The sequence below is a fragment of the Physeter macrocephalus genome, chromosome 17 (genome assembly GCF_002837175.3).
Source record: "Physeter macrocephalus isolate SW-GA chromosome 17, ASM283717v5, whole genome shotgun sequence".
Taxonomy (NCBI): domain Eukaryota; kingdom Metazoa; phylum Chordata; class Mammalia; order Artiodactyla; family Physeteridae; genus Physeter; species Physeter macrocephalus.
Window position 1 is genome coordinate 8200015 of NC_041230.1, and position 14363 is coordinate 8214377.

Genomic DNA, 14363 nt, shown 5'->3' on the forward strand with positions numbered 1-14363 from the left:
TCTTCATGCAAGGGAACAAAAGCCAAAACAAAACAAATGGGACTACATCAAATTAAAAACCTTTTGCACAGTGAAGGAAACTATCAACAAAACAAAAGGGCAGCCTACTGAATGTGAGAAAATATTTGCAAATAATATATCCAATAAGGGGTAAATACCCAAAATATACAAAGAACACATACAACTCAACATCAAAAAAACAAACGACCTAATTAAAAAATGGGCAGAGGACCTGAATAGACATTTTTCCAAAGAAGACATACAGATGGCCAATAGACATATGACAAGATGCTCAACATCACTAATCATCAGGGAAATGCAAATCAAAACTGCAATGAGATACCACCCCACACCCGTCAGAATAGCTATCATCAAAAAGACAACAAATAGCAAATGTTGGCAAGAATGTGGAGAAAAGGGGACCCTTGTGCATTGTTGGTGGGACTGTAAATTGATGCAGCTACTACGGAAAACAGTATGGAAGGTCCTCCAAAAGTTAAAAATAGAACTGCCATATGATCCAGCAATTTCCTCCTGGGTATTTACCCAAAGAAAACAAAACCACTAATTCATAAAGGTATATGCTCCCGGTTGTTCACTGCAGCATTATTTACAAGCTAAGATATGGAAGCAACCTAAGTGTCCATCGATAGATGAATGGATAAAGATATGTGGTATATATATTCTATGGAATATTAGTCATAAAAAATGAAATCTTGCCATTTTTGATAACATGAATGGCTCTAAAGGGTATTATGCTCAGTGAAATAAGTCGAAGACAAATACCATATGATCTTACTTATATGTAGAATCTAAAAAACAAACAAAATGAAAACACTCATAGATACAGAGAACAAATGGGTGGTTGCCAGAGGGGGGAAGGGGTGTTTGGGGCAGGGGGATAGGTGAAGGGGATAAAGAGGTACAAGTCTCCAGTTATAAAATAAATAAGCCATGGAGATGCAATACACAACATAAAGAATATGGTCAATAATATTGTAATAACTTTGCATGGGGATGGACGTTACTAGATTTATCATGGTGATCATTTCATAATGTATGCAAATGCCAAATCACTATATAGTACACCTGAAACAACATATTTATTGTATGTCAACTATATTTCAATAATAAAAAATAAGTGCTTCAGAAATTTTAAAAAAGGTGTAGCTGCTTAAAGCAATAGAGAATGGCAGAAGTGAAATTATGTGACTTCCAAGGCTAGGTATGGAAGCATCTTTTTATTTATTTATTTGGTTGCGCTGGGTCTTAGTTGCGGCAGGTAGGCTCCTTAGTTGTGGCTCGCCTGCTTCTTAGCTGCGGCCAGTGGGCTCCTTAATTGCGGCTTGCCAGCTCCTTAGTTGTGGCATGCAAACTCTTGGTTGTGGCATGCATGTTGCATCTAGTTCCCTGACCAGGGATCGAATCCAGGCCCCCTGCATTGGGAGCTCGGAGTCTTAACCACTGCACAACCAGGGAAGTCCCCTGGAAACATCTTTATGGCATATTGTATTTTCCAAATAATGGCCACAACATATCCTATTCTACTAGCTCTTCTTATTTTGTGACACTTCTTTTACCGAGTTGTAACTGCCTCATCCAAAGGAGTACGACACAATGATGTTATGTGATTTGAGGCTAGATCATAAAAATTACATGCACTTCTATCTTCTTTGGGACACACTCTTGGACCTCGTCATCATGTTAAGCAGCCACATAGAGTTATCACATGTAGGTATTTTGGCTGACCATCCTGCAGTCTAGTTGTTAGAATCAACTGCCAGGCATGTGAGCAAGTGATTCTTTTGATGATTCTAGCCTTCAGCCATCAAGTGACTCGTAGCTTTCAAGCCACCCCATTTGAGATGAGCTGTTGCTGCCAAGCCCTGTGCAAATTTTTGTAGATGTGTGAGCTAAATAAATGATTGTTGTATTTTAAGACAAGTTTGGGGCAGTCATTACGCAGCAATAGAAACTTGAACGATTGCCAAAACATGTTAAGTGAAAAAGCAAGGCACATTTAAAATATACATATATATAGTTTATATATTTTTAAAAAACAAATGGAAAAAGACTACATTCGAGTTATATATGTATATACATTTTCATAACATATGTAGTTTCATATGGACAATTTACATAAATAGGTCATTTCCTGATGGATTTGTACCATAGCCTGGGGACTGTTTGGGGGATTTGAGTCATAGGCTTTTGCAGGCTAGGATAGGGTTTCATTAACAGCACATTTCCCTCAAAGCTTTCCCTCAGGAAGCTTTCAAACTACTTGCTATTGTTTAATTACAATGCCAAAGATCGTTGGGTAAATACAGTTTTAAACCTGATGATTTCTTTTGCTTACTGGCCCCCTTGCTCTTTCACTTTTCTAGCCTTTTAAAGTTCCCAGGCATTAATTATACTGTACATAAAATATCTCATTTTAGTGTCTATTTCCTCTCTCTTTTCTTTTAAACCCCAAACTTCTCATCTCCCATACTTTCAGCTAACCTTGCTTACCACTTCATGAAAGCACTGAAGGAATCAGAACACTTCCCAAGACTTCTTCTATGTCATTTACTCACTTCCCAGCATCTGCACCCCATATCCTGCCATTTTATTGCCAGGAATAAGCCTCCCATGGTATCACCTAAAAACCTAATCCTCCCATCCACTCATCTTACCCCCTCTACCTATATAAGGTCATTGCTCCAGTAATTCTCACTTCTTTGTCCTGAATCATCCACTCGCTGCCTCCCCCGCCACCCGCCCGGTTTACTGGATTATTCCAATCAGCATACAGAATTGCTATTAATTCTCCCATCCTGAAAACAAACAAAAACACTCCTATTCCTACTGCTACACTAATTATTAACATACTTCTTTGCTTTCTTTTGCAGCAAAACATCTCCGAACAGTGTATCCAATTTCTATTCTTATCAGGCTTTCACTTCAATCACTAAAACAAAGACATCAAAAATAACTCCGCTCTTTTCAAGGTCAACAGTAACATCAATATTGCTACATCCAGTAGCCAATTCTCAAGCCTTGCATAATTATGTAACCTGACAATGGTATCTGATACCACTGACCATCCTTCCTTTGACTCACTTTCATTTGGCTTCTGTAATGTCAGACTCTGTTTTCCTTCCATCTCATGGTCTTCCTTAGCGTCTTTTGCTGGTCTGTCCTTTTATCCTTGAACTCTTAATGTTGGAACACACTGTGGATCAGTCTTTGCTATTCTTCTGCTCTCATTTACATGTAGGTCCTTAAAAATCTTAGCCTGCCTCTTTATTTTAAATAAGTATAGGCAATAACTACCAAATTAATATAATCTCTACCATGGTACAAGCTAGAACAACCAAGTGCCCACTCAACATTATCATTTTGTGTCTAAAAGACATTTCAAATACGTTCAAAACTGAATTCCCAGTCTTCTCCCACAAAACTGATGGAACTGTAGCTTTCCATATCTCAGCTGATGGGAACACATCTTTCCAGTTGCTTGGAACCAAAACCTTTGAGTTAATGTCACCCTGGACTTTCATCTTCCTCTCACAAGTGACATCTAGTCCCTAAACAAATCTTGCCTGCTCCATCACATTTACCATATATCTATAATCCAACCACTTCTTATCACTGTTACCATCCTGGTCTGAGCCACCATCATCTTTCATCTGAATTAATGCCACAGCCTCCTACCCACTTAGTTTTTTTGTTTGTTTGTTTTAACACAATAGTAGCATGTCAGATCATGTCCTCTGCTCAAAACTCTCCAAGGGCTGCCCATTTGCCTCCGAATAAAATCCAAAATGCTCACAATGACTTACAAGGCCCTACAAGATATGGCCCTGTTATCTGACCTCCTCTATCAATCATCTCCTTGCACAGACCTCTACAATAGCTTCCCTGATATTCCTCAAATACACCAGCATAGTCCCATTGTGAAGCCTTTGCTCTAGCTTTTTCCTCTGTCTGGTATGCTCTTCCCTTAGATAACCACAGACTTACTCCTTCATACCTTCAAATCTTGACTCAAATCTTTCCTTCTCCATGGTCTACTCTGATCATTTTATTTCATACAGCAACAAATATTATCATATTCCTCTCAACTCCTTTTGAATGACCTTTCCCCCCATACCATTTGTTCTAACATATTCTACAATTTATTATTATTCCATCTCCTCCTGCTAGAATTGCTCATTAATACAGTATATCCTAAACACCTATGATAGTAGCTGGAATACAGTAAATACTTAATAAATATAACTAATTTTAGAATGACAGGCTTGGGTGGGGAAAGCATTTTAAAGTCATCTTTGCTAGGAGGCTCACTGCCTTTGCATGGTTGGGGCAATGGTCTCATTTTTTGTTCAGACTGCTACTTTAAATCACTATAAGTGGCTTCAGTTGGGGGTAGAGAATCAGTTTGGTGTTTTGAATCCCCCAAGTTTCAAAATTGTGAATTTACTATCAACCTGGATTGAGCACCTGCAGGCCTGACATAGGATCTCTTAACAAAGCAATGTCGCTTTCCATCTCTGCTAGCAGCCTCTCTGTAGCTAACTCTACACTAAATTCATCTCTTTCACAGGACATTACTGAAAGCAGCAAGAAACATCCAACACACACATTCTGAATCACTCCTTCCATTTCCCCTAACATTACAGCCTTAATTGGTACAAGATCTTCCTTGTAAGATGGTAAGGAGTCTGCTCATTTCAGTTTCCTAGCCTAAAATGAGCAGATCCTCATTCTCCATTGCCCTAAGTTAATGCCATATTTGAGATTTCTTTTACCCACAGCACTCCACTTCCAGGTACAAACTTTTATATCCATAATAATTATTAATGTCAGTAACAAAATGACAACAGCATCAACAAATAAGAAGTTTAATTTTATATAAAGAAATACAGAAGGCAGGCAGACCCGAATTGGTATGGCTGTTTCATAAAATCAGCATAGGTGTAGACGTGTTCTGTATTTCTGCTCCAACATCCTTAATACCCAGATACCATTCTCAAAGTCCCCATAAAATTGCCAGAGGTGCAGATTAAATATCCACATTGTAGGCAGGGAAACAAAAAAAGTGCAGAGAGGAAATAAGGATTTCTTAAATGTCCTATTCATACAAATACCACTTAAATCTTGTGGATCTGCAAGGGAGGCTGAGATAGCGTTTCAGCCAAGAATTCTATTACTGAAGAAGGGAAAATGAATATTGGGTAGGGAAATAGCAGTCTCTGACACAGATTCTTATCAGTTTTCATTGCAAAATAGTCTATAATGTCAGTTTTTTAGTTTAACTCAAAAGCTGTGCATTCAAGTTTTAAATTTCCTACTATAAAGATTTATTTTGGCTATCCATTTTTTTTCATTTCTAAGTAACATTCTTGAACTGTGGTCAGAGATGGTAGAAAATATAAGCTTTTGGACTTTGTTACAATTCACTTCACACCTCTTCAACAATCCACTGATTAAATGTACAGGTTTTTTTTTTTATACTATGAATTTCCTCATACAGCATATGGGATGAGATGTGAATGAAAGCTTTCTCATATTCATTATAGCATACAGTGCCCCCCACTCAAAAAATCAGGGTTAAATGTTAATGAAAGATTCTCAACATTCATTATACTAATAAATGTCCTCCTTTCATGCAAATTCTCTAAGATAACATGAGTCATAATGATAGCTTATATCTGTGATATGCTATGTTGAAGGCACTGTCCTAAGAACTTTATTATGTAATAACTTACATAATACTTCCAAGAATCTTATAAGGAATTAGTCTTAGGTCTATCTGATAATTGATTAAACCAAAGCAGTGGTTAATTATCATGTTAAATGTCACAAAGGAAATCAACTGAGTCAAGATAATGTTGAAAAAGACATGCTATGGCTAAAAGTCTTCCTATATTTACATTAACAGAATTATTCTCTATTATAATTTGCTAAAGTTTAGTAGGTTTTTCTACATGGATTACATTATCATTATCTTTCCCCCATACAAATTCACTGATGCTGAACTTTATGAAGCAAATGTGTTTGCATATTCACATTTTAAGAATTCTTTGATGATAATGAATTAATGACCAGAGAAGGCTCTCTATATTAGTCACAAGCATCAGATAATTCATATATAAACTTGTGAGCCATGACTGAAGTCTATTTCACATTCCTTATATTCAAAAGATTTCTCACTGATATGAACCCTTTGATGTTGAGTTAGTTGTGAACCACGGGTAAAGGCCTTCCCACATTCCTTACACTGATATGGTTTCTCACCAGTATGAACTCTCTGATGTCGAGAAAGATGTGAGCTCTGAGTAAAGGCTTTTCTACACTCTTTGCATTCATAGGGTTTCTCACCAGTATGGATTCTCTGATGTAGAGTAAGTTGAGAACCGTGACTAAAGGCCTTCCCACATTCCTTGCATTCATAGGGTTTTTCTCCAGTGTGAATTCGCTGATGTTGAGTAAGTTGTGAACCACGAATAAAGGCCTTCCCACATTCCTTACACTGATATGGTTTCTCACCTGTATGAATTCTCTGATGCTGTATAAGTAGTAAGCCACGAGCAAAGGCCTTCCCACATTCATTACATATGTAGGGTTTCTCACCAGTATGAAGTCTCTGATGTTGAGAAAGATGTGAACTCTGCGTAAAGGCCATTCTACATTCTTTACATTCATAGGGTTTCTCACCAGTATGAATTCTCTGATGTTGAGTAAGCTGTGAGCCACGAATAAAAGACTTCCCACATTCATTACACTCATAGGGTTTCTCACCAGTGTGAATTCTCTCATGTTGAGTAAGTTCTGAGCCACGACTAAAGGTCTTTCCACATTCTTTACACTCATAGGGTTTTTCACCAGTATGAATCCTTTGATGTCGAGTAAGGAGGGAGCCACGATTAAAGGCCTTTCCACATTCTTTACACTGATAGGGTTTCTCGCCAGTATGAATTCTCTGATGTTGAGTAAGTTGTGAGCCATGACTAAAGGTCTTTCCACATTCCTTACATTCATAGGGCTTCTCATTGGTATGAATTCTCTGGTGTTGAGTAAGCTGTGAGCCACGGATAAAGGCCTTCCCACATTCTTCACATTTATAGGGTTTTTCACCAGTATGAATCCTCTGATGTTGCATAAGTAATGAGCCGCGAATAAAAGCCTTTCCACATTCCTGACATTCGTATGGCTTTTCCCCATTATGAATTTTCTGATGTTGAGAAAGCTGTGAGCCACAAATAAAAGCTTTGCCACATTCCTTACATTCATAGGGTTTTTCACCGGTATGAATTCTCTTATGAAGAATAAGTTGTGAGAGCTGTGTAAAGACCTTTCTACATTCTTTACATTCATAGAGTTTCTCACCAGTATGAAGTCTCTGGTGCAGAGTAAGTTGTGAGTTCTGAGTAAAGGCCTTCCCACATTCTTTACATTCATAAGGTTTCTCCCCAGTATGGACTTTTTGATGTCGGGTGAGTTGTGAGCTTCGAATAAAGGCTTTCCCACATTCTTCACATTTATATGGTTTTTCACCAGTATGAATCCTATGATGTAAAATAAGTTGTGAGCTCTGAGTAAAGGCTTTCCCACATTCCTTGCATGCATAGGGTTTCTCACCAGTATGAAGTCTCTGATGAAGACTGAGTTGTGAATCACGACTAAAGGCCTTCCCACATTGCTTACATTCATAGGGTTTTTCACCAGTATGAATACTCTGATGTTGAGTTAGGTGTGAGGCTCGTCTAAAAGCCTTCCCACATTCCTTACATTTATAGGGTTTCTCAGTAGAATGACACCTGGGAAGTTGAGATAAATAAGTATGCTGATTGAAAATAGACATTTTTTCATATATGATCATCCCTTGACTGAAATATTCCTCCTGATTTTCTTGTTGCTTTTCCAGTGTGCCTTTGACTTCCAAATAATCTCTGGAATTGGACTCCTCAAGATCACAGTTTTCAAGCCGGGCACTCATTTCCCATTGGGATAATTCTGTTTCATAAGTATCCTCTTTTGGAGTTAAGTCCTTGTTTGCACCCCTTGAAGGCAAGTCTGAAAAATAAGAGAACATCAAAAATTTCTTTTGTCATTTCAAAAGACCTTCCACAGTAGAAAAGACTATATGTGAAAAAATATATATGGAAATAATATCCATAGGAAATAACTGGCTTACCTCAGTTTTTCAAATATTGTGTACTACATACCTTTCACATCACAACCTGATACATGCAAAGTTTCATAAAACAATACCTATTCTGTTTTCTATTCTATTCTACACTACACTATTCTAGTCATCTTTCCCTCTCCACCCCACCTTCTCTCTCACACACAAAAAGTCAAAAACCACTAAACTGATTTCATGCTGCAGTAATGTGTTGCTACCCAGAGTTTGAAAAAAACATTAGCTTAGAATGATTTCATATATTAATATGTATAAAGGGCACATGAGTGATCAGAGAATAATGAAAACTATACTTAGAAGATAAGGGAAGGGACTTCCCTGGTGGTGCAGTGGTTAAGAATCCACCTGCCAATGCAGGGGACACAGGTTTGATCCCTGGTCTGGGAAGATTCCCACATGCTGTGGAGCAACTAAGCCCATGCACAACTACTCAGCCTGAGCTCTAGAGCCCATGAGCCACAACTACTGAAGCCCACGTGCCTAGAGCCCATGCTCCGCAACAAGAGAAGCCACTGTAATGAGAAGCCTACACACCACAACGAAGAGTAGCCCCCACTCGCTGCAACTAGAGAAAGCCCTCGCACAGCAACAAAGACCCAACACAGCCCAAAACAAATAAATTAATTAATTAAAAAAAAGAAGATAAGGGAAGAGATTAAGAAAATCTTTTAGGTCAATACTTCTCAAATTTTGGTGGGGATCAAAATCACCTAGGGACCTTAAAGATTCCCAAATAACCACACAAAACTAACTGAATCTGGATCTAGTGAATCAGAAAAAAGAGCTTGGAAATCTCTAGTTTTAATGCTTTCCACTAACAGATTCTGATTCAAATTCAGATTATGATTAACTATCTTTGCCTAAAATTTTTAAATAGCTTCCAAATTAAACTTCTAAAATAAAATCCAAATGCCTTCCATGACTTTGAGGAAGCTCTCCATGGTTCCTACCTAAGTATCCGATTCCCCATGAGCCTTCTCAGCTTTGCTCACTATTTGCCAAACATATTAGATTCCTTTTAGCTCTGAAAATCACAAAGCCTATTTCAACTTACAACTACCTAGAGCCTGTCCTACGTCTCTGGACTGCTCTGAATGAGATACTCTATATAAGCCAATTCTCATCCTAAGGTCTCAATCTAAATGCCAGTTCCCGAATCTTAAACATCTATTTCTGGTAACAGAAGACTAGGTAATTTAAATGAAACTTTCTAATGATGAGAGCAATTATACAAATCGGACAAAATATAAAATGGCACCTGACTGAAAGCATTAGAGAATTCATATAAGAATAAAGAGTTGGTGGGCTAAAAGTTGAAAAATATGAAAACTCAGGGAAATAAGCCCAACATTTGGGGCTACTTTTCCATTTGGGGAGGTCTTACAATTCTAGAAAAGGCAAGTGAGATGTGGAGAAACTAAACAGTGTTTTGGACCATTTCATGGGTCTTGGGTGACAATAATTGGAGAACAAGGCTCAACATAAATTCTCCATACTTCGGGTTGGGAGCCCAGAGGGCTACAATGAGGAATAGGGAGAAACAGTAGACCAGTCTGGGCAGGGTCTGAAGGATGAATCATATTTGAATCATCTCAAACTCAGATATCTGGACTGAGGTAATTCAAGATCGCTTGCCATAAGCAAACCTAAATCTTCAGTGAAGATGAAGGCTTAAAATTGCTTTTATAATTTCTCTTTACAGTGTCTAGCACTCAATAAAAATTGACCAGGTGAATGAGGATACAAGACAACTTAAGTAAAAATCAGGAGAAAAAAGACAAAAGAAACGGACCTATGAGGGCTGTAGTTATGTATCCACCACCACAGTAATGATAAACAACAACAGTTCTATTATTCCTAGATACTCTTGTGCCATCCCTTTGCAGTAGATCTCTCTTCACCCTAGGGGCAGATGCCTGGAAACCACTGATCTGTGTCTTCCTCAATACCTCCCTACAGATGCAAACAAAAGTACATCCAGGGCTTCCCTGGTGGCGCAGTGGTTGAGAGTCCGCCTGCCGATGCAGGGGACGCAGGTTCGTGCCCCAGTCCGGGAGGATCCCATGTGCCGTGGAACGGCTGGGGCCGTGAGCCATGGCCGCTGGGCCTGCGCGTCCGGAGCCTGTGCTCCGCAGCGGGAGAGGCCACAGCAGTGAGAGGCCTGCATACCGCAAAAAAAAAAAAAAAAAAAAAGTATATCCATACTAAATCTAAGATAAAAATGCAAAAAGTGATCATATACCTCTCCAACTGCCTAGCCTCTTGCATACTACTTCCTAGGTACTAACCATGGTTATCTTCTTTAGTTCTCCCTATCCTTACCAATTAAAATACCAAGTTGCTTTTGTTTACTTATTTTTACTTCACCCTGTTTTGTTTCTTTATGCCCTCTCATGTCTTTTCTTATTTACTCTTCTATCCAAGGCAATTCTATTTGTTCATCCCAGTATCTTTTATCATTTCTCAGGCACTGCTACAGGTCAAAGGCATAACAAAAGGCTTCTGTAATCTTACGGAACGCTGGGGATGTTGGAGAGAAAACAAAGCAATTATTCAATATAAGTGAAAGAGTCTGGAGTGATAAAGTTCCTGGTATTCTATTTTAAAAAGAGTAGATTGGATGGACATATAGATCAAAAAAAAGAACACACACAAAATTCTCATACACTACATAATGGGAATGCAAAACAGTACAACCATGATGAAAAAGTTTGGTTGTTTCTTATAAAGATAAACATATACGCAGCATATGATCCAGCAATCATAGGTATCTACACTTATATCCAGATAAACATCTGTACACCAAAAATTACAGTAGCTTTATTTATAATCACCAAAAAAATGGAAAGCCAGATGTCCCTCAAAAGGTGAGTGAATCAACAAACTCTGGTATTTCCATACAATGGAACAATACTCAGCAATAAACAGAAACAAACTATTGATTTATGCAATAATATAGATAAATCTTAAATATATTTTACTAAGTGAAAAAAGCCAGACCCCAAAGGTTATAAATTTCGATTCTCATTTGTATAATATTCTGGAAAAGGCAAAACTGTAGGACTGAAAATAGGTCAGTTTTCATAGGTTGGAGGGAGAAAGGATTTGATGACAAAGAGACAGCATGAGGGATTTTAAGGGGGTAATGAAACTGTTGTATATTATGACTGTGACAGTGGATACACTCGATATGTAATGGTGCATCAGATTTCCTGAAGAACACACAAAAAAATGTTGGATAAAACATGACAAACCACTTTCTAAAAGTAAGCCAAGCATAAAAGAAAGTAAAGAAGATCCACAGGGAACACAATGAAATAAAAAACAGAAACTACAGAGGTAAACATGTTTTGAAGCCACAGCTATCTTCAGGACATTTGCTATCTTCAATGGCCTACATTTGAATCTTAATGATTAAAAAAAAAATCCAAGAGACAAGGCCTTGGACCAATAATAGGTCAGGGATTAGAAATAAACCTCTTCACAAAATTGGAAACATCCAAAGCTTACAGTTCAGAGGGAGGAAAAAAATCCTCTGGAGTCAAAGGAAAAAGACAAGGAAATCTTAGTCTTAGCAATTTTAAGAAATCTTTTACTCTGAGATGGGGAGTCATTGGAAGGTTGTGAGAAGCAGCATGACAAAATCTGACTTTGCTTAAAAATGATCCTTCTGGTTGTTTTGTTTAAATTTAAAAAAAAACATAGTCAGTGGGAAAATACAGAAGCTAGGTGGATAGAAGTTAGGAGGCTATAGCAATAATCCACATGGCTCAGGCTAGAGTGTGGAGGAAGGGGTGGAGAAAGTGAGATGTCACTGCATTCTGGATATATTCTGAAGGTATAATGAAGAGGATTTGATGATGGATTGGACATGCAATATGAAAGAGAAAAGTCAAAGAAAACTCTAAGTATTTTGCCTGAGCATCCAGAACAATAAATGTGCTGTTTACTGAGAACTTCTCATTATAGTAGAAGGTTTGGGAGAGAATATCAAGAGTTTGGTTTTGAACTATTTGGTTTTGGACTTTACATGGTAAAGATGTTGAGTAGACAGGCGTATATGGGGTTCTGGGGACATACATGGATTAGATTTATAAATTTGGAAATTGTCGACAAATAGATGACACTTAAAACTATGGGATTTGATGAAATCATCCAGGGAAACTTTGGATACAGAAGAGATGGGAAGAGAAGGGAAGAAAAGATAAGGGAAGTTTGAGGATTGAGCCCTCGGGCACTTCAACAGTTAGAGGTCAGGTGGATGAGAAGAAACTAGCAAAGGAGATTAAGAAGGAGCAGCCAAAAAAAAAAAAAAAAAGTAGCAGCCAATGACAAGGAAGATGGAGAAAAATTAGGAGAGTGTGGACTCCAAGAAGCCAAGTGAAGAAAGTGTTTTAAGGAAGAATGATCAATTATGTCACATGCGGAAAGATAAGGTAAATGGTGACTTCTAATTTAACAAAGTCTTTAGTGATATGGAGGATACTAGTGATCTTCACAACATAGTTTTAGTGGAGAAATGGGGATAAATTTTGATTGAAGCAGATTTAAGAGAGCATGGGAGAAGAGCTGGAGGTAGGGAGCGTGGAAAATTCTTTTGAGAAGTTTTGTTGTAGCAAGTAGCAGAGAAATGGGGCTGTACCAAGAGGAAAACATGTGTTTAGAGATTTGTATCTGTTTTGTTTTTCCTTTTAAGATGAGTGAAGTTACATGTTTGTGTGCTTGTAAGTAGCTCTCTGCAGGAAACAACTCTTTGCAGGAACCAGCACTTTGCAGAAGGCCTTTTGCCTTGTCACTTCAGCAAAGCTATATTTTAACTAACTTTTACACCAGATGCCCCCATGCTTAACTAAGCTCCAGCCCAATCACACCTTTGAAATCTACTGATCACACAATGCCCTGCCTAATCTGTTGATTCTTTCCTTAAAGAAGCAGAAATGAAGAATAAGTAATTAACAGATGACTAGATCCTTTCCCCAGCCTTCCCTTCAGTAATCCCACAAGCAAACTACATGAACAAGACAGCATCTAAAGGAAGATCCTAAGAGTCAGTAAGTCTGCACGTAATGGAAAATGACGAGGAATCTGACCCCCTACCTTAATGATTAACTGAGATCGTTTCCCCTTTTGTCCCTTTAAAAACGTTCACGGTCAAGCAGAATCTTCGGAGTTGGTTCTGGGACACAACTCCTCCTTCTCTCCAGGTTGCAAGCCTCCTGAATAAAGCAACCTTTTCTTTTCTAACCAACACTTGTCTTTCAAGTATTAGCTTTCGAGTGGTGAATAGCCGAACCTGAGTTTGGTAATATGCTGATAAAAACGATTATAACAGATATAGACAAGCTGATGTTTCAGGAGACTAAGAGAGCAATCACTTCAACAATGTCCTCAAACAGATGAGTAGGACTGGCATTTAGTATATAAGTGGAGGTACTGGCCTTAGATAAAGGCACAGAAAGTCATCTATGATAATAGGAAAAGAGGCAGAATGAGTATGCGTGCAGGAAGGTAGATTGATGAAGCTTAAGTTTGTAGAAGTTCTTTATCATTTTCCAGTGAAATCAGCTCAGGGCAATCATCTTAGAGTCAGGCAAGAGGAATCAGAACAGTCATGGCCTTAGGCAACTAACAACTTAGCTCTGAAGTAAATAAGCAAAAATTGATAGCCATACAAAGAGAAACTGATAAATCCACAGTCAAAGTAGAGGAGTATAATATTGTGATATAATAAAAAGCAGTATATTTGGACTTTGTCCCTGTTTTCTGGGAGAAAGTTCCTTAAACTTTCAGAATTTCCTGAGTGATAAAGGTAAAAAGAATGTTTTTAGTTATTCATAACATGTCCCTTTCAACCACATAAGTTTATGTTAATGAGGTGAGTTTTGGAAAGCCCCCAAGGACAGAAGCTGGTTGCCAGGGGAACCAACCATGTAATTAAAGCATTGGAACTTTCAGCCACTCCCCACCTCTGGAAAAGGGAGAGAGGTTGGAATTTGAATTAATTGCTAATGGCCACTGAGTTAATCAATCATGCCTATATAATGAAGCCTCCATGAAAAACCCTAACAGAAGGTGTTCAGAGAGCTTCTGGGTCAGTGAACACACTGAAGTGCTAGAAGGGTGGTGCACCTGGAGACGGCACAGAAGTTCTGCAACTCTTCTCCATGCC

General features: G+C 38.2%; 1 protein-coding gene across 4 annotated transcripts in view; it reads right to left on the reverse strand.

The window, feature by feature from the left end:
* LOC102983850 (zinc finger protein 420) overlaps positions 1–14363 on the reverse strand; it is a 49206-nt gene that overhangs the window by 15618 nt on the left and 19225 nt on the right. For 2 of the 4 annotated variants that reach the window (XR_003676591.2, XM_028478105.1), the window contains exon 5: positions 6538–8064. Coding sequence is in view for 3 of the 4 variants with exons in the window: in XM_028478105.1 (XP_028333906.1) it covers positions 6538–8064 (1527 nt within the window). In the remaining variant the exon portion in view is untranslated. Of the gene's footprint in view, positions 1–5374; positions 8065–14363 lie in introns of those variants that run through there. The other 2 variants (XM_007117491.2, XM_055079285.1) reach the window with 1 other exon arrangement.